The sequence below is a fragment of the Eutrigla gurnardus genome (genome assembly GCF_963514095.1).
Source record: "Eutrigla gurnardus genome assembly, chromosome: 19".
In the NCBI taxonomy this organism is placed as follows: domain Eukaryota; kingdom Metazoa; phylum Chordata; class Actinopteri; order Perciformes; family Triglidae; genus Eutrigla; species Eutrigla gurnardus.
Genome location: NC_139930.1, coordinates 14,756,876 through 14,778,551, shown reverse-complemented (window position 1 = coordinate 14,778,551; position 21,676 = coordinate 14,756,876). Strand labels below are relative to the sequence as shown.

The 21,676-nt window shown below is 41.9% G+C and overlaps 1 protein-coding gene across 1 annotated transcript in view; it reads left to right on the top strand.

Annotated features, from left to right (window-relative positions):
• The window catches only part of LOC311029903 (transmembrane protein 132C), a 115,587-nt gene extending 94,246 nt beyond the window's left edge, over window positions 1-21,341 (top strand). The window contains exons 6-10 of the mRNA XM_084035308.1: window positions 3,294-3,437; window positions 9,094-9,302; window positions 12,752-13,061; window positions 18,295-18,486; window positions 18,994-21,341. Of these exons, the coding sequence (XP_083891434.1) occupies window positions 3,294-3,437; window positions 9,094-9,302; window positions 12,752-13,061; window positions 18,295-18,486; window positions 18,994-20,076 (1,938 nt within the window). The 3' untranslated portion in view covers window positions 20,077-21,341. The remainder of the gene's footprint in view (window positions 1-3,293; window positions 3,438-9,093; window positions 9,303-12,751; window positions 13,062-18,294; window positions 18,487-18,993) is intronic.
• Window positions 21,342-21,676: the final 335 nt, after the last annotated feature.

Here is a 21,676-nt window from a genome sequence, read left to right as displayed (position 1 = left end):
TCTCCTCTCTCGCTGTCTTCCGTGGACTGCAATGAGAGGTTGTTAAGATAAGCTGCTGTGTGAGGAGAGAGCCATGCCTCTTACTCTATGAGCCGGGGCAGCGAGGGCTTGTGTGTGTGTGTGCACGTGTGTGTGTCATGTGTGCACATGTGGAGCCATTTGGAGACATGAGTGTTTGTCTGCATTGTGTACAAATAGGCTCCATGAATAGGACATGTATCTGGACTCTTCATCACCCCCCAAGGAGAGTAATAGACAGCCATGAGATGCTGGAGGCTGTGGGCAAATATCATGGAAAGTAAATACTACCTTTTGTGCCTCATGCGTCACTCCAGCTGTCTCACTAAAATGACCTTATCCCAGACAAGCAAGCGCTTGAGTGTTTGCGACCATGTGCATTTTATCTAAGCTCACTAAATATTAAATTCTTTTGAGGCACAACACAGCCTCTATAACACACAAGGCCTCTCTTTTCACGGTGTTGTGTTAATGGCTGAATGAGTGAGAAGCACGGTAAATGTACAGAACAGCCTCCAGAGACCGTACATACCGTCTTATCATATAATTATGAGCAAAGACATTAATTGTTGGAACAGGGATGATGCTTGATGGAAGGTCTCAGATGGCGAGCGTCCACTTTATAGCATACAATGTACGTAAAATGCCATTTAGATGTAGTTTGCGAGATGCGATTCACTCTCATATTTACACCCAGGGACGGAGGGATGGTATACTCTCTGTTTTCTAAACTCCCAACAGGCCTATAAGCTTTAGCACTTCTACCAAACGCTGACAGGTTTGTATGGCATTATCGGGACACTTCAAAGCCATTAGGAGCCTAATGACTTTGCACCAGCGTACAGAACAAGCAGGGAAAAGCTCTCTTTTACCAGAATACATCATGTCTTCCCTGCTTCCGCATCTTCCGGGGACAATTTTTTTATTTCTCGTGTCAGGGCACACAAATTCATACATGGAAAAACTATGACAGTCATTTAAAATAATGTTTAAGAAAAGCTTTGGGTCACCTGCAGCTCAGAGGAATGTTGTGATTGGATGGCATTGCTTATTTTAAAGAGACACTCAATAAAAGCCATGGTGGACAGTAAGCGTGTCCCCGAGTAAGTATTTATTTATTTTTTTTTATAAAGGGATATGTGTGTGTGTGTGTGTGTGTGTGTGTGTGTGTGTGCATATTTTACCTTTCATGTAAGACTTGGTTTCAGGCTAAGGTTGGGGTAAGTCAATGTAATGTGTGTAGCGTGTCTGTGGTGTGTAGTGTGTGTGTGTGTGTGTGTGTGTGTGTGTGTATGCAGATGTGTTGCTGTCCATGGTACTGAAGCAGAGCGACACTGTTGCTTCGCCTGCTGGCGGTTGTAAATAGAACGTTCAACTCTAATAGCAGCGATCCGCAGACAGAAGGGAAACGACAGGGAAGTGAAGGGACAGTTTACAGAAGAGGGAGACGCCAATGGCTAAATATTTAGAGCCCTGTTGGTGCTACATTCATATGCTTTAAATAATAAGTGCACATGTTTGTTTGAGTCCCCTCATGGAGATTGTGCCTTAGGTAAGAATGGGGAAAGCCCTAATCTGGCTGGTAACGTATGGTACCTTAGGTTTGCTCCTCATTTCAATTCAAAGGGAATTTAAATGTTTTATTAAACATCAGCCTGTTGTGTGACCGTCGTTGGCCTAGAGAAAGCAACGCTCTCCGCACTAAAATAGTCATTTTATATAATCATTTTTCCAATAAAAAAAGTAACACAGAAAAGACGGATATCAGAAAGAGCTATCAAATAACAGAAAAAAAGTGATGTGCGAAACAAACAAAGCAGAGAAGGTCTCTTATTGATAGCCGTGGAATTCCTTTATCTACAGTGGAGCTTAAATTACAGATTTTTTTTTTTTTCTCAAAAAAGTATGAGGTTGAAGAAACAAAGCAAACAGTGAGGCGCCAGTCTTAATGAACAAAGAGCTGTCTGGAGACCCGTTTCCCTTTGCCTTTCAAAGGTTTAGGCCTCTTAGTAGTCTTTTATTGAAACTAAGCTCTGATGAGCAGGAGCCACTGTTACAGCATATCCTCTGTACAACCAACACACCCAGAGCTCGAGGATTACCAGACGTTGTCTTAATTGATCTCATTATCTTCCTCCTTCTCCTCTATAAGGCCTTCAGTTCTCAAGAGCATCTTGTGATATCTCTTTCATGCCTGCAATTTCACATATAGTATTATTGTCCATGTTTGGGGGGGTTGTTCCACTTGAGGAGTTCAGGGGATTAGCTGTAATAGATTCTAATAATAATAATAATAATAATAAATGTCAAGGTATGGATTATAGTCAGAAAAACATGTTAAGAAAAAGAGAAGAATGTCCAATTCAAGAGAAAGCAATTGCTAAAAAAAAGTGGGTTTTTAAGAGAGGTTTGAAAGAAGAAGCCGGCCTGCCTGATCTCCTCCGGGAGGTCGTTCCAGAGTCATGAGTCTACTGCAAATGATTGTAGTGATTTGTAGGAAGACTATCTGAGGACAAATTGTATAAAGCCTGTTGTTGCTCTGGAGGGAGCTGTGCGAAATCTGACAAATGTCCTCAAGTGATGTCACCTGTTTAAGATTTCACTCCTGTCTGCTTGAGGCCAACGGATAAAGTCTACCTTTCCTGCTACTAGCATGACACCCGAATCTCAAATTGAACTGTTGCTGGGCGAGTTGCATTGTGAGTAATGGAGGCAGAGGGGTCTTGACAAGGAAGAAGAATGCACTGAATAAAGGATGACATATCTGGTTCTATTTTTGTATCCATTGTGACTTATATAGGGGTAACACTTTACTTTTAGTCGTTATTATAACTACAACAGTATGACTATGTTTTGTAGTAAACATAATGCAGCTCCATTTCTTACAATGTTTTGTTGACTTTGTTCTTAAAAGTTTTAATGACATACAAGGTATTTTTCACTTTCACATCACCATGGCAACACAGAAACACATGCAGACACACAAAAACATATTTGTAATAACCTCCCTATATAAAACACGCTCACTACTGTGTTATCGGGAGACAAGGGATGGATGTCGTTTTTCAAAATAAAAGCCCCTAAAAAGTAACTATATCTTTCACATAAAAGCTTCAGAATAACTCTCCTAACTAGGTATTTGTTGCCGTCAGTGCTTAGAAATCTGCAGATGTTGATTATGCCTATTCCAACAAAGACAATGACAGGAAACCTTGATAAATCACATTTAATTAATCAGTGTGTTGATTCGTGTGTCTTCCCGTTTTCGCTTGCAGGACACGGAGATCCTTAACACAGCTGTCCTCAATGGGCGAACGGTGGCCGTGCCAGTAAAGGTAGTTACCGTAGGAACAGACGGAGCGGTCTCTGACGTAACGGAGTCCGTGGAATGCAAGTCAACAGATGAACAGGTTATCAAGGTAAGTGGGGAATGTGTTTTCTTTTTCTTTTTGTTTTACCGTTTTCCGATGTATCCGATGTATATATGACATTTCTCCTCTTTTTTTGCCGATTAAATGCCAGAATTGAAGGGCTTCTCCTCAGGTCACAGAGCCATAACCAGGGAGTTCTTAAAAAAATAAAATAATTAGCAACAATGATCTGTCTCCATTGAACAGGCTGCTGAAAGAAAAACATTTACCCTGCAGCAGAGCTTCTAGGTTTATGCACTCCTGTGCCCAATTATGCAGACCTTCCTCAATAGATCCAGATTCATCAAGACATGCTTTATGTTGGATTTGTGATTTTATTGTAAGGTGTCAAAGGCTGCAAAATAACTGCAGTGTTTCTCGAGAGAGGCGGCAGAATGTAAAAAATGTGAGAACAGTAGCTGTGAGAAAGAAGAAAGGAACAGAAATGAAAAGCCACTGCTAGTCTGCTCGCTTTTCATCATCTTGGAAGCCGACATCTGTATTTACTCATCTGATATGAAGGGGCTAAAATTCAAGAAGACAGCAGCTCAGATTTATATTAGATAAAACTCCAATCTTCCTCTGCTCGTTTTACTTGCCTGCAGATGATGTTTAAACAATTGTACTGCGACACACGTGTACTCTATGAAAAGTAGAGTAGCAATTAGGCAATTTCCTGCATTAAAAGGCTTGTCGTCTGAAAGTGAAGGCATGCACCAACAACACAGCCCCCTGCTTTGCAAATTCATTATCACTTGCCAATAATATAACTTTGACAAAACATAAAATAAAGGTGACAAAATGTTCACACCGATTGATTCCTCATCATGAGCAAGTTTCAAACTGGGTCTCTGCAGGTTGATTTTCATTGGCTTTCTGAAAGCTGAGGTAATCAATCTCAACCCTTATTGAACGCTTTGGGAATGGTCACAAAAGGATTTGTTGCTAATTTAGAAAAATGCAAAACCACTCGTATAATCCAGTAAATAAAAGGTGGAGATTTTTCACCGGGGTAGATTTAGATTTAATATCTGCCCTTTAACATGTCCCCGCTGTGTTACTTGAAATGAGAAAAATGAAGCGGGAGAATGAACTGTTTGTTTTTAATTGTGAGCGTGGGCGAGAGAGAAAAGAATGGCGTGCGAGTGTGTCTTGCGTTATACTGAGGAGCTGATTTGTGTTTCTGTGTACCGTACATGCATATCAGAGAGGAAAGAAGAAGCAGATTTCTCAAAGGGTTTAATTATCCACTGAAGTAGCACCACGCTTTGTGACGCTGACCTCGGTAGCGTACTCCCATGCCCACCCGTCTAGTTTTGGAACAGTAAGTGGTACCCCTCCTCTCTCTCGCCAGATTTTCAAAGGAAACTCAAAATAAAACTATTTTATTATTTTTTAAATCAGGAGTCGTCTCCAGCCTCCCTCGCTGTTTCGCCGAAAATTTGAGGCATAATTCTCTGTTGCACCACGATGGCCGTAACCCATCATTTCCTTAAACGATGCTACCACAAACCTGAAATTGTAAAACACCACATCGATGACCAATTTCCAAAGTATACCATGTGTTTTTACATTGAATGTAGAGCTGAAACAATTGGTCACTTAATTGATTAATTTGATGGTTTGCTTCTATGAGAGTAAATCAAACTTCTATGTGGTTTGGCAAATTAAAGATGCTGCCTCAGACCGTTTGCCTCATTTTTTAGACCAAGTGATTAATCCGTTAATTGAGAACATAATCGGCTGATTGATCACCGATGTTATGGCCAGGTCTCTCTTGTAAATAGATAATGTTTGATATCATTAGCAATAATTGATTGTCTGACAAGTTGATTCTTACAGCACAGTGGCATTTTAAAAAAATTGCTTGGCGTAGCGAATCAAACCCATTCCCTGAAGAGTAATTCTGGACATTTTCTTCCCCCCGGAACCACTCCAATTAAGTTTTGCGTTATCTCACAATATTATTAGCATTCCCCCCTGATCCCACATAACAGTCCAGGTGTTGGTCCAGTTCAGGGAAACGCTCTACAGCTACTACACAGGGTAGATGATGTGCACACGTTGTGCATTTATTTCTCATTACGACATTAAGTTCTCTTATTACTAACAGTATCCAGCCACTGGCTGTGAGCACAGCTGCAGCTACTGGTGGTGGATTTGATTATTGTTCAGACTACTAAATAAACTCCACGCTCCCATTAACTTCAGCCAAGACAGCGAGTTATGCCACGCAGGTTTTGAAGAGGGAATGCAAGACGTATTGGCAAGATATTATGAGGGAATACAACGTTTATTGCGAGACTACAGGGTCGTTAAAAAATTAAATAAAGAAAATAATAAACCCAGAGCCTTCCAGGGTCTCTGTACTATCACAGCGAGCACTCTTCCTTTGGTTCATTTTCATTATTTTTAGAGACACTATCGCCGATCAGGCTATTTCCACGGCGAACAGTAATAAAACTTCCCGACTCCCTGCGGTGGCGTTCAAGTCAGCGCTGAGATCAAATATTTGCAGTCAAGAGCTTTGTCACTGGAAAATCAAACTCAGGTAAGGATAAGAATAATTTTGTGATATCCGTGATGGAAGAGGGCCGTCATCCTAACACACAAGGACAGCCTTTTAAATACTTCCTGTTTGCAAATGCAGAACAATGCCTATAGGTCACGGCCAACCTGACAGAAAGCCCATTTGGTTGTGGATTCCCTTTTCTGTGGAAATTCTCTATAGAGGCAATGTCAATGCCAATGGCCGACTACCCGTTATCAGGAAGCATACAGTGCAGCGAGGCCAGGAATTAGCACATTGCAGCTTTTGACTGGCTTCCAAGTAATATTCATGCTTTACTACTGGGCAAAACAAATATTGTTCAATGTATTCACCTAAAATTTAAAAGTGAAACAGAATGAACAGCGGGGGAGAATGTAATTATGTTTATCAAACCTAAAAAAACTACCTTGAAAGCAAGGGACTACAATATAGCATCCCCTAGGTTCCTATTTCTAAGAGGCAGATTGATTTTAATATAAAGGGAGACGGATAATAGGAAGCCAACGCAATCAAAACAATCAAGTGTTTTGATATTCTTTTTTTTAATGCGAGTCGTAATAGCTGTTTCTCCTTTTCTCACAGTGCTGCGGAGCCCTGAGGTGTATTCAATAAACTTCACACGAGGATGCACTTTATAGTTTTAGTAAGTCTTTATAGTTTACAATGATGGAAATCACACATAATTGCTGCTCGAAGCGAGAATCGGAGAAAAATATCGTGCTCGGTGCCCTGAATTTCACTTAAGTGTTAAGACAATTATTGTTTTTAAGAGCATTATAGACGTCTTCACATCCTTTAGAAAGGAAAAAAAACAGCAGAAATGTCACAGCACAGTGCAATGTCAGTGTGAAATGCTCAAGAAGTCATTTTTTGTGGTTTATTATATGGGTCATGAACTCATCCCCCCCACTCGGGATTGGATCGCGCCGAGCCCTTATCTGTGTTTGTGCGTGTCACTCCGGATAAAGTCGAGGCATGCATGATTAGCAACACAATGGATTGTTTCCGTGGAGAAGTGACATTGACGTGCGCGCTGGGTTTGGTGACACATTCGCGGCAATGCATTTTTCATGCGGCGCAGAAGGTGTCACCTCCAAGTGTTCTCAATTAAATCTATATGGTTATCACCTTCCATATACCCTTTATAGGGGAACGATGAAGACGGATCTGAAAAAGTAGGCACAAAGTGGAACAAAACTAGAAAGGTGGAGGGAAGGGGTTGACAACTTGACATGAACTGATTTCAGCACCGGGGTGAGACAGAAGGAGAGGGAGGGAGGGAGAGCAAGAGAAAATAGAGGTGAGGCTTAAGAGACTCAATGAGGAGTGAAGTGGATTTTTTCAGCTCACTCTCTGGATGGTTGCCTTTAGAAACCCTGCACAGTAGCGCGTGTCCTGTGTGTGTGTGTGTGTGTGTGTGTGTGTGTGTGTGTGTGTGTGTGTGTGTGTGTGTGTGTGTGTGTGTTCCTGCGACTTGGATGTGCACACACACACACACGCACCTCCCAAATAGACTCATTTACATCCAGTATGCAATCGATTACCGCCAACTGTTCAGCAGCGACAAGGGCAGACGTCTCCTTCAAATTAAGAAGTAATCTGTTTGTTTGTTTTTTGTTACATTTACATGCACACCTAGCATTATTTAGTGCGCTGACTGTTGATATACTGACTACAAGTGACGCCGCCATTTGGATGCCCTTAAAAAGGCACTTAAAAACAGATTTCACTCCAGTTAGGCTGCTTCTCACTCACGATTCAATGTTTTACCAAAGCAGAACCTTTGCAAACAAGAGCAGAATGAGCATTTAGCGCCACATTGTTGCCACAGCCTCACAGAATCCTGTGAGAAACACTAGAATAATGTGTATTTAACATTGTCTGTACCAGTTTTGTCTGACCACCAGACAGAATGCCAGATATTCCATTTACAAGTATATAAAATAGAGATAGGCAGCAAATCCTCACATTCTGAGAAGCAGAACACAAAGTCAAAGTTTAGCATTTGTTTTCTTTGATAACCAATTTTGTCATTTATCAAAATTGTTGATTCATAGATCATGATGTGTCAAAGGGGCTTTGATGATGAACCTTAATCTGATTCAGTAAACCGATCATTTGAACCAAACTTGCACAAACTGTTCTCATCGCAGGAAGACTGGCCGTGTAGGAGTTCCAGTGATACTTCAGTAGGATGAGCGTGAGAGTGAAAGAGTGGGAGAGAAAGAGGAAATGAATGGGAGGAGGAGGAGAGCTCTGACAGATACCGAGCTGTCAGTTTTGTTCCCCAGAGATAGGGGGGCTGGTCTGACATCACTTGAGAGTTGAAGCTGCCAAGTTCGATGCAAAGACGTGGAGACAGATGACAGTCTCCTTGTTAGCGGTTCGTTACAAAGACGTGATTGTCAGCGCCGAGGACACGTGCTGGAATTACAAGTTGTGCCAATCAAGCTTGTCACGGGATCTGAGATGGAAATGCGAGGGATTGCAAACAAAACATATGATGACAGATTGTTTTAGATTTTGTCCTCAAGGGAAGCGCATGTTTCATTTGGAGACGCCGGTGCTTTGGAGGAAAACGACAGGCGTTTTAGATATCCCTGCTATCTCGTTGTTGGAGACGCATCTGAGAAACCTCGGCAAACCGATCGGCGCTGTGATTTACGCGGCCAATGGTTTTGTTCTCTGGTTGGATGGAGCAGGTTTTAGCGTCTTTTCCTCAGCTCCATCTGTCAACTTGGACCAAAGTCACATTACTATCCATTAGTATCCTGCGTGCACACCCACAAGAGATGCATCCGAGCACATTCAAACACACACACAGACTTGAAACAGACCAAACTAGGCAGACTTGACACTGAAGGTTGCATTGAGGCGATGCCCAATCTTTTCGCCCTCCAGCATCTCAGAAACGGCTGGTGATTGAAAAATATCAACTGGACAAAAAAAAAGGAAAAGATGAGCTTCCTTGAGGCGGTCCAAATGGCTTAACTTCAAAACTACAACCATGATGCATTTTAGAAAAAGAAAAAAAAAAAACTTACTTTTATCCAAGTTTGTAATCTCAAATTGATTTTATCATTGTTTGTCTGTCATGTTTCCTGTTTTCTCCAGGTGTCAGAGCGTTGTGACTATGTGTACGTCAACGGGAAGGAGACACGAGGGAAGAGCAGGGTGATGCTCAACTTCACCTACAGTTTCCTGAACGCTCAGCTGGAGATGAGCGTATGGATGCCCCGCCTGCCCTTGCTCATCGATGTGGCGGACCCCGAGCTCAGCCAGATAAAGGGCTGGAGGGTCCCGGTCAGCGCGGGCAACAGGAGGTGAGGCCTGATTGTCTGCTGCATCTGTTGCATGTTGTACTATGTGTTGCATCCGCAGCTATAAGGCAACTTATAGAGGCGGGAATTGTCAGTCACCTCACGATCCGATTACGATTCAGAGGGTCACGATTGGATTATTAACCAATTCCTGATGCATAATGAATAATGGGTTATAGACTTTACTGCATCAATGCAAAATCATTCTACAAAGCATCACTTTCTCCAACCACTATTCTATTATTCAACACAACATCCTTGATCCTTGCTTCTTAAAACAACATGAATAGTTACAAATAGATGTTGGGCTTTATCCAGGGGACTACCCATGTATCACAGTACAAGCTGGCGATACGGGACAAACCCTGAACTTCTTTATTCCGGTCATCAACCGGAGGGCTTTTTAACAATCCCTGCATGAGAATCCGAATCACACTCTTCGCTTGGTAAAATAAATGGGGGGGCTACAATAAATTGGCTTGGTAATGTTGGCGCAGACATATGAGGCATAAAATGCAGGTGCAGCTGCATTGGTGCTATAATGAGTGTCTAATAATTCATTGGACCGGTCTCCCAAAAGGTGCTTATGCTGAATAAGAAATGAGTAATAATTCTGAGTATTACAGAGCGTGGCCGAAATTCCTGAGGCTGAAAAGTGACACAATGATCTGCACGCCGCATCATGGGTCGAACAAGGCGGTTATAATAAAAAGATTTAAATTTAGAGAATCCTTTCTTCAAATATGATTGCGGCTGATTAAAATAGTAATAACCCCTACTCAAATGAAAACCAATGATCACTGAGGCACACTGAACAATTTCCATTTGATAATAACTATCGTAATTATGATTCACTGTGATCGTACTATGGGGAGGGCATGAAGGACAGTGTTTGTACTAAAAGAAAAGGGTTTACTCACAATAAAAAGCATGCACTATTCATTCTACGAATTTAATCATTATAGTGCTTATATGAGCAGGGTACCTCTGCACAGAAAACAGCTTTTTTTAAAGTGCATTCCTGCCACAAAGTCACTGCAGTGTCATTACCCATGAGCCCACACCCCACAGGGTGGCACTCTAACCCCCTGCTATTCACGCTTGATCCCGTCAGTCATGTCTGTCAAGTGCATCACTGCATAAAGACACGGGACGTTTGTCTGCATATTTGTACGAGAGAGAAGGAAACAGACCCATTTTTTAAAAAAATAAATCAGTTTTTTGGCATTATTTTATCAACGTGTGCGCGCTCCAACGTCGTGAGGGCTTAAGTCCCGTCATCACACCCCCGACACCTTGACTGACCCGTCACTCACTGCTGCGAACATGACCCGACCCCGTGTTTCTGTTGCCAGCCACAAATGTCACCTTGGTTTAGACGGCCGTCCCTCCGCTGATGTGGAATAAGAGGAGGGGAGGGCACGGTGAATGGAGGTTAGGTACTAAGCCAAGCTATTGGGCCACAGCATGTTAACCTGTCAGCCTGTTTTTCTGCCTGACCGGCCATGCCTCATTAAACCTAATGGAAACTGTCACTGTCACTCCCCCCGGCCACCACGCTGTTAGGGAGAGAGAGATGCAGGCAGAGCTGGAAAGTGTATGGGAATAAAGGTGAGAGAGTGTGTGTGAGACAGAGAGAGAGTTGAAAAATAGAATAGTAAAGTCAAGTTAGAAATTGATGTATAAAAATACAGAGTGGAGAAAGAGAGAGACATGACAATGGCGATGCACAGGAAAACAAAATAGACCCATAGAGTGGTAAAGAGTGATGGAAGACAAAGGAGGCAGACGGATAAGAGTGATGTATGCGGCTAATAGCTATAGCAGTGTTTATCTTCATCGTCAACCCGGTTGACTCTTTGGAGCCGATCTGATTCCCAAGGCCACATTTCACCTGTCGCTACAGCTACCGCAGCTCAACACGGAGACCCAAAAATGTACAATATGTTGTTGTTTAATATGATGTATTATAGCAGTTGTGGGAGCAGTTTGTGTCTACAAGCCGGTTTAATGGAACCTATGGGAGGTACAGTAAATTACAGTTATTCATGATGCAAGACAAGCTGCTGCAACCTCGTCTGCTACAGAATTACGTTCCCACACAGCTAAACTGCACTCTCACTTACATTTTCAGGGGATTTTTTCTTTTCTTTACCGTTTGAAATACATGGTTAATGGAGAAAAAAAAATACAAACCTACATTGTTGTGCTTAGGCAACAAAACTACTTAGGTTTGGTTTTGTAAAAAAAAAAAAAAAAAAACAGCTAGTTTGTGAGACGTCAAGAGCGATCCAAGGTAAAACATGTTTGAACTTTAATTCACAACGGCTGCCTGCTGAGGTAATAAAGCAGAGCATAATAGAACCAAATGGACCGTCATTGCAGCCAAGTAAATATGAATGTTCTAATTTTGTATTTTTCTTTGACTGAAATGTTGTCATTGCCATAAAACTTTGAGGCCACTAGGCCACTAGGTGCAGCGGTTCGTCCTCCATTCATGAGATCGGGGTTTTGATCCTCGTCTCCTCCAGTCCGCATGTCTAAGTGTTCTTAGGCAAGATATTGAACCCCAAAAAGCTCCTGAAGGCTGTGCCATTGCTGTGTGAATGGTGACTTGTAATAAAGAAGCCCCTTGAGTGGCTAAAAACAGCTAGAAAAGTGCTTTAAAAATGCAGGTGCATTTACCACGTCTGCATCAATGTTTCTCATTTGGCCCACAGTGGCACCTATTAGCACTCTTTTGGAATTCTCTGCAGGATATCTCCAATTGCCATACCCCATCCTTCCTGTCCGACATTCTCTACCCTAATGTGGGTCCGGTAATGTGATAAAGAGCCATATAAGCTGCACTTAAATAGGAGGAAGAGAATAGAACAAAATGTGTCACAAAATTCCCTTACTGGGTTTTGCAAAACAGTCATTTGTTACAAAACGTATCTTTCTGCGATGACTATATCTGCAAAGTGTTCGCCGTGGGCAAAATAAATGGCAGACATACAGCAAAAATATCAGTTGCCCTTTTAAAGAAAATGAGAAAGCAAGCAAGGCAGCAGTTTGTCTCTGCAAGCTGTTTTTAATGGATTTTTTGAAAACACTGGGAGCCTATGACTTTCGGGAGGTCGGGAAAAAACACGCAGCACAACAGACAGCAAAGGCTTTGACTGCATTGCAGTAAATACATCAGAGGATTTAGACTTCACAGGCATTAATGGCGATAAGGAGAACATGAATTATATTGAATGGAAGAAGTAGAATTGTACTAGTGATAACCTTGGAAGTATATTTTACTCTCTGAGCACATCTCTAAACACAAAGAGGTTTCAGTGCTTTCTTTTAACTTCAGAAACAGAAGCACACTTAAGCTTTTGGCCTTTGTTGTCCTCATTGTTAAAACTAAACGAGCCGTTCTTTATGATCATTGCTCATCTGCCGTTCCTGTGCCATTGATGCAGGTACGAGAGAGTCACAGACGACAAGGACAGCGGCGGCAGGGCTGAGGAGAGGGCCGAGGGCGGCTGCGTGGCCCAGTATCAGAGCACCACCCTGCGTGTCCTCACACACTTTGTGGCCGACGCGGGAGAAGTGAGAGGCGCCATGGAGGAGGACGGGCTGGGCCAGCAGAACTTCCTGCTGGGCACTGACTGGCAGGTGGAGGTGACCCAGCTGGTCAAAGACTCTCTGAGGGTGGAGGTCCCGAAGGTGGCGCAACTTCTGGAAGGCCAGGTCCTAATCGGAGTGAGCGCAGGAGTGACCAAACTACAGGTTGTATGTGTGTGTGTGTGTGTGTGTTATTGTGACTGACTCGGGACGATAATGTCCCCCATTCTTTATCCCACCTACAATGCTCAATTGATTTGGATAGGTTTCCATGGAAACAGCCTTCAGCGGGCAAAACACCAGACCTATTTAAATTGTTGAAGTAATCTGATATATGGGAGCCAATTCAGACGTCTGGAACTAGGCTAGTGTTTTGAGAATATCACAATGTAGTGTTTATGATGGATTTGTACGTTTGTTTTCCTTTCCACAACACAAAATTCAATGAACAAAGAGGAGAGGAGAAACTCCACGAGGTGAAAGCCGGCAGTGACCCATCTTTACAAGGTTTTAGACTTTTTATGGTCACCGCTGTGGATTTTACAGGTCCAATCTCATCAACCCCATTTCCTGCAGCGTCAAGCATCTGTTTACAGCATGTTTACTGATAAACCGCCGTGTACACTACCCGTCCAGTGCCAAAAAAACAGGCAGACATTGCTAACTAAAACCCAGATGGTTTTCATAACAACAGAAACATGTCTGAAAGGAAAGAAATCAGAAACAAATTGAGTACTAGTGTTTCACTGCATCTGCTGGGGGCATAAAACAGGCAAGTAGTTTGCCTGTTTGGAGAAGAAAATTGGTGAAAAAAAATACAAAGAAAAGTGGTATTCATATAGAGAATGGAGAAGTAAGACAAAACAGGTTTGGCAGCGTAAAGGAAGGAGATAGAAAAAACAGCGACATTAATCGCCGTGAAGCACAAACACTTCAGCCTATCATCATGAACTAACAGAGAAACATGGTGTCATGGCACATCTACTCAAAGCCAACACCTCTGCAGCGAGAAGAAGAGTTATCACACACACACACACACACACACACACACACACACACACACACACACACACACACACACACACACACACACACACACACACACACACACACACACACACACACACACACACACACACACACACACACACACACACACACACACACACACACACACACACACACAATTCTATTTATGTTATTCTACAACCAGGTGCTTGCTCAGGAAGACACATGTGCCCACTCGCACAGTAAATCAACATCAATCTGGCATTTACAAGATAGCACAACACAGAACAACACATCGGCGGAGCAGTAGACTGGAATCATAATGTGCTGCTCTCTATTTATCAATTGAAGAGCTGTGTGAACTGCAGGAGTGATCACAGTGTGTGTGATTGTTTTCCCTCCACTTTTCCTTCCATTTGTAATTTAATGATGGAATGGAGAAGAAGAGAAACTGAAAGTGTGTGGAATTTATTATCATTTGCTAGATTTACAGATTGCTTCTGAGGATCAACTATCATTATGACTGTCAGAAAGGTTTGAAGTTCATTTCCACACTGAAAACGTCAGACTTTTTCTTTGTCCTGTAGAATATGATGGACATCTCCGCAGCACAGCAATGTTTAATTTAAAAAAGCTGTAGGGCATATTGCAGGTTTGATAAAAAAAAAATGGAATTAATTGTACAGATCTAATTATAAGTGGGAGTATTTTCCCCCTGAAATGCAAATGATGTAATGAGGTTTGTATGTATTGGGTATGCTGCTCAGGTGGTCTGTGGAAAGTTCAAATTCATTCTGAATGACAACATCCTCTTGACGAAGGACGAAGCTTAATCCAGAGAAATCATGAAAACACTTGAAATGGACCAAGCAGAGCATGAATTCAACTCAATGGACCAAGGTCACATAATAAAGTGCTTTGCTAATATTCCTTAAAAAAACAAGACAAAGCCATACAAATATCACTATTTCCCGTGACCTTTGATTCCCTAGAATCTCATTCATTCACACACACACGCCTTACTTGATTGGCATGTGGGTGTAGACATTGGCCTTTCAGCCAACATATGAGCTAATGATGTCCCAGGATCTGACAACTATAATCAGAAAATCGCAAGCGATAGGTAAAAACAACACATTTTTTAACATTTTTCAATATTTGGAAAATTATATATCTTATTTTGATTCAAACATTGTTTGAGATGATATATGGAAAGAAAACAAATTGTTATTTGTTGTTATTTAACTGTATATTATTTTCTTATAATAATATAAGAAAGTTATTATAAGAAATGTAACATTTTCCAAAGCAAATAACTGAGTAAAGTGTTCCACTCATTTCAGTCCAGGGTTATAACTGTGAGCGTACCTTTTACCTCTTTCAGTGCTACCTTATAATTTAATGGTATCGCCGTTTCAAGTGTGGACTTACTTCAACAATATAGCGCTGGCCTTGTGCGTCACTACTCAGCCGCAACATTGTGTGTCAGTGTGATGGTTGAGAGACACATCTAGCAAATAAAGAAATTGTTATGAGCTTGAGAGCCCCTTCATTCAAATAAAAGAAAAGAATGGCAGGAGCGCTCAATCATCCAACAGTAATACAGTTTTATTTTTTGATCAAACTGTTCAGAATTACAAAGAAGGAATGGATTTTGACAATTAAATGAAAGCCACAGATTTCAAAAGGCCACCGGGGTATTAAAAGATTCCATGGTGGCCATAGAATTGGTAATGTGATCATTAATATACCGGGCTGCGAGTTCAATGGTGTATCAAGAGAAATGAACGAATCCATTAAAAGCACTGTCTTCCTGACATGTTATAGATAGACTACTTGCAGGCAAAAGACATTTTGCGGTTGACCTTTGCAGAAGTGTCAGGATGATGAGTCAGAGTGACGCCAGGTCCTATGTCGTAGTGTTGGTTGCATCAGACTAGATCCAGGAGCAAACAGGATGTGGTGGGGTTAGGCACTGATATCCCTCTGACATTTGGACAGAAATAACAGAAGACAAGATAGCTTTGAAGAAGAGGGGCTTCTGGAAAGGGTCTTTGATTCCATTGAGGTTGTAAAATAAAGCAACCTGTAGATTCGGGGAGTGGTGTGAGGAAGGGTTGTGTCTGGTGGGCAAATCTCACCACTATGGATGTAGGCCAAAAGGTCAGGACCTGCAATCTCTCCAATAGATTTGAGGAGAAACTCAACATTCTGGAAACTGCACTGCTTCCACAGTATCACGGAAAGGAACTTTGAAATCTCTGAGAGGAGAGCAGCCGAATGTCTAGACATTTGGTAGCATGCGGTCGGAGTCAAGTTAAGTTGAAAGGATTGTTGATCTGTTTGAGGAATGCAAAAAAATAAAATAAAAAATGAAAATGCTCCTGGCATCTTGTGCGGAGTTGTGTAGGAGAGTTATAGATTGCACATCCAAGCAACTTTGGAGGAGAAAGATTATTTTGGAAGTTAAGCAGCTTCTCCTGGTAAGAGAATGTGACACATAACTTTGTGAATGCACACTCGTACTGTAGCTCTCGTTTACTTGCATACATTTCAGTAGCTTCAATTCCGAGTGAGCAAAGCGTGTTGCATCATTTTGAATTCAGCTTGATTTGATTTAGCATTCGTAACGACCCAGTTGCCCTCGCCAACAAACTCTCACACTTCAAGACAGCGTGTACGCTTATTTGTTCGACTGAACGTCAGCGCCCCTCTGCCTTTACTAACCTTGCACTCATCTCAGAGTCGGAGGTTTCACCATTTCGCCCATGTTTTGAGACTGCGCTTAAGAATTCAAAACATATTGGTTTCACTGTGTGGGAGGCACAAGGGAAAATGAAAAGAGGAAAACCAAGCAGGAGGAAGCCAGGGAAAAGGGTCTGTACAAATGAGGCAGTGATCGGTGCTGACAGTTCATTATGGCGGGTAAATGCGGCCATGCGGGGGCGGTTGGAGGAGAGACTGGAGCCCTAATTGGAGCGGATGGGAGGTATTCTCATCTCATAACAATAATCACAACTATTTACATGCTTATGCCTCTGGCAACTCACAGAGGTGTTAGTGGGGTGGAGATGATATGTTTGCATGCGAGTTTGGAAGTGTTTTTATATTAGCATTGGTTTACAGTATATCACAATGTTTCTTAATCTTTGAGTTCATGTGCACATGGTTTTTATTACTAAATAAAGACCATAGTTTGAAATATACAGAGGAAGTACAATTGTTTTGTTCCATTTACATCATTTGTATTGACCCAGTACACAAATGTAGGGGGGTATAGGAAGATGATATGAAGTTAGTAAGTCCACTTGTAGCTGTAGTGCGGTACTTATGAGCAATTTTGTAAGTATTCAGTAGAGATACACGGATCAGCTACTGATCAGTTTTCAGCTGATACTCTAACTTTATTCTCTGCTCCTTGCTGCCAAAGTTCTTAGGAGCAAAATGGGAATCAGCAGAAATTGGAATTATTTTTATCATTAAAAATCAAGTCTGATTCAGCCAAGAAAATAGTGCATCTCTAGTATTTAGTACAGTATTCACAGTTAAAACACTCTATTACAAGTAACAATTCTGCATTCAAAAAGATACTTAATTAACATTACTAAATTATAGGCATCAAAATATAGTGCACAAAAAAATAAAAGTAATAATTATGCAGACTGGCCCATGATGTGAGAATGATGTAAATTCATAGCAGTCGATTTCAGTTTTGTATTAATAATCTAAATCTTCAAATTAGCTAGTAACTTAAGTTATCAAATACCTGTAGTTGATTAACCCATATCGCCTCTGAGATGTAGAATATGAATTATCATACATTGGAAATACTCACCTAAAGTATGAGTACCGCAAAATTGTAGTTAAGTACAGTACTTGAGGAAGTAAGTTACTTTCCACAACTGCACAGAAGGCTGTTGTTCTGGACTGCACACACAATGTATTTTGTCGTTCAATTTGTAGGACTCGTTGAGCATAAGTATGAACTCATATTTGACATCAGAGAGTGTACTGTTAAAATATGTATTTTTGTGTTTTGTTGAAGACTAAATTGTATTTACTGAACTAAGGTGATATTCCATTATAGCTGTAGGCAAATATGAGTGTCAATTTGGTTTTTGATAGCAGTTTATATTTGTTTGGGGGACAACTGGAACCAAAAGTGTTAAGACTAAATTAGAATAAATTACACAGGCCATTCTTGATAAAACTCAATTCAGAGTTTGGGCTCCAGCTCACAGGGCTCTGGGATTGGATGTCTTATCATCTTTAGTGGCATCATTGTCAACAACAGTGCATACCAGCAAATTGGCTCTTCCTCTTCACGGTAACAATCCATCTTGGACTTTAATGGACCACCGTGAGTAGCAAGTGTGTCTGTGTGTTGCAGGTGCTCTCCCCTCTGACATCATCAATTCTGGCTGAGAGGAGTATCAGAGTTCTGGATGATAAAGTGAGCGTGACAGAGCTGGGGGTGCAGTTGGTCTCTGGACTCTCCCTGTCCCTGCAGCTCAGCCCGGGGAGTAATAGGGCCATCGTCGCCACTGCAACCACACAGGAAGTCATCGAATCGCTCAAACAGGTCTGCTTTCTTGCTGCTTTTCACATCATTAATCATTCTTGAACCTGCCACAAAAGGAAAGTCTAATCTGCACTGTATTAGCGCTGCACCGCGCATTGTATTTGGCTTACAAATTTGAGGCTTATTATGGAGTCTATGATACGTGTTGCAATTTTTTTTCTTTCATAATTAATTCACTCTTGAAATAGTGAAGCCATCTCTTTGATTTGCATATCCAACCACTATACAGCTCTGTTATTCCCATAATTAGAATTTCAAATGGGATACGGCTACTGTCTCTTCCCTTGGAGGGAAAAGAATATTTGGCTGACAGGATAATAGTTTCATATCCAATTGTTTCTATGAGCCTTTCTACTGTAATTAAGGCTCACTTTTCCTCTTACCATGTGCCTCTGTTTTATTCGCCAGCCATTCTTGTGCATTAGTTGAAATTGTTCAATTGGCCGTTTTTGAGGGTTTTTCAGGGTTTTTGCTGTGATCCTAATTTCTGTTTGTGTGTTTTCTTAGGAGTCCCTCATCAGTGCTTGGCTCCAGTTCAGTGACGGATCCATGACTGCTCTGGACAACTACAACCCTGCCCATTTTACCCTGACAGCCACCTCTTTGGATGAGCGGGTGGTGGTGGTGCAACGCAGCGCTGCATGGAAATGGCCCATTGTTGTTGCCAAAGGGGAGGGTCAGGGTTTACTCGTGCGTGTGGAAATGAGCCCATCGGAGATGTGCCAGAAAGGAAAACGACGTACCATCTTAGCTACTGGAATGGCAAACATACAGGCAAGCTTTGGTCAGCCAGAGGAGCAATATAGACAATCAGGAGACCGGCGAACACGTCCTGACCCTCCCTATTATGGCGGATCTATCGCTGACATGGAAACTGGGATAATCAACCGTGGAGCCACTACAATCAGGGGCCATGTTCCAGTGAGACCTAATGGAGGCCGTCTATCAGCGGAGAGTGGGGTCAGGGTCCCAAATGAATACCCTGAATTTCCGGACCAGGGAGAGCTGCCTCGTGGCCGCAGCACCGACGACGACTTGTCCCAATCCCGCCGAGGTCTGACAGACCTGGAAATCGGTATGTATGCCCTGCTGGGAGTCTTCTGCCTGGCCATCTTGGTTTTTCTCATTAACTGCATCTCTTATGCATATAAGTACCGTAGCAAGCAGCTGTCCCTGGAGGCCCCAGAGACCATGCCCCATGCCCACGACTGGGTTTGGCTGGGACAAGACGAGGGGCTCTGTCTGCAGCAACAGCAGCAGGACGAGCTGGGCGGCTGCTTAGAGGAAGGTAGCCAACTACTGAATGGAGGCATCCAGCGTGGTCATACTGGTGTCGGAGGCTGTAGTTCGAGTGGGCGGGATCACAGGAGTGAGTCGCTCAACTCCCCCACCACCAAGAGAAAGAGGGTGAAGTTCACAACCTTTTCCAATGTCAAGTCCAGTAATGGATGTCCTGTGCTCAGCCCGTTGGCACTAGTGCAGACCAGTGAGATAAAATGGGTATGTCCGGACATCGAGCTCGGGGACTCAAAGGATCTTAGGAACTACATGGAAAAGCTTAACGAGAATGCAATTAAGAACATTGCATAGGAGGTGCTGGGTGTTTTCAATGAACTAAAGAGAAACTCACCTGAATGCCTTTAGAAAGGAGGGAGTGAGGTTTGGGGGGAGGTTAAGGAAAAGAGGGGTGTAGAAAACAGACTGGGGCTGCAGATGAACTGCTTTTCATCGTGACAACAGGATAGTCTGTTCAGCCTCCGTTGCCTCAATGACATTTCTCAGAAACAGTGAAGCAACGGACCACGACGAGACGAGATTTGGCACAACACCAGAGCATAGCTAAAGAGGGGGAAATGTGAACTTGATATTGTTGCTTAACTTAAATGTATGTTGTTTGTCTTTTAATTGAGGTTGTTTCCTTTTCAATGCGCCAGGTCCTTTTGTTTTACATTTTCTTTATTAATTCATCACATTTTAATGTTGTATTTGTTGTACTTTTTTGCGCGTTGTCGCTTTTTTTAAAGAGTTGCTGTATGCCGTGTGCCACATGTCAGCAATTAGAGATTCAAAGGAGAGAAGAGTTAAAAAGCAATTTTGTATTGTATATAAACGCAGAGTTTGATTTGGAGGTATTATATGTATAGTAACATTTTGTAAAGTGCTGTTTGGTTTCAGTTTGGTTTTGCTTTGTAGTTTAGTTTTCGTTTCGTCTCCAGAAATCCAGATCCATGCATGATGTTATTAAGAGGAGGCATGTGTGTCTAAACTGGTTACCTGAAATGAAAGTGTATAGATAAATTATACAGATACCTCTGGAGACATGACAGTTTAATATTATTGCATTCATTCATTCTGGTTTCAGATTGTTGAATTTGTTAAAGAACTTTTTTGTTGGCCCTTACATTTTCCCTTCTTGTGTTAGTTATTATTTAAGGGGCCCCCTTTTATTCAGTTCCATACTTCATATGGAGCAGACTTTTTACACAACTTCAGATCCTGATATTTCAAATCAAAAAAAGGCATCAGTCACATTCAAAATAACAACACTGATCAGCAGACAATCACATTAATAACGTATGGATCAATCGCCTGCATACAAGGTTTCATAAAGATCAGTCAACTTTATAGTTCATGAGGCCACGATTGTTAAACATAGTTGCTTTCTTTTACTACTGTGTATTACATTTTGGATCTCAGAAAAGGCGTCATGAAAGTGAATTAACAAACTGAAGTTAAAGCCAAAAGTCTGACCTCTTCATTCCTTATATCATATGTCAGTATTAGTCAGGTCCATCCTTTTCTATCTCTGTTCTGAAATTGGCTGCTGGACTAATTAAAACTGAAGGTGACTCTTCTCTGCTTCTCTGCCGTGTGATTCATTGGTCTGGCTGTTGCATTCTTCTCTCATTCCGTCTAGTTTTGCTCCCCTGACTGGTTTATGCGAGTTCACAGACAGCAGTTTCATTAAATATCAAAATGAAGTGCCTGTTGTTGTTGACAGTCACTGCAGCGGCCGGCTGAAGCAGGAGAGATTAGGTTATCTTGCGCATATCGTCCCAGCTTCTAAACCACCGATGCATTCAGGTATTCACTTATTTTCTAGCCAATGTATGAGTGATAGATACTGTAGCGACATTATGTTTTCGGGTTGTCCGTACATACCAGATGGAAACCTCCAGGTCTAAAAAGT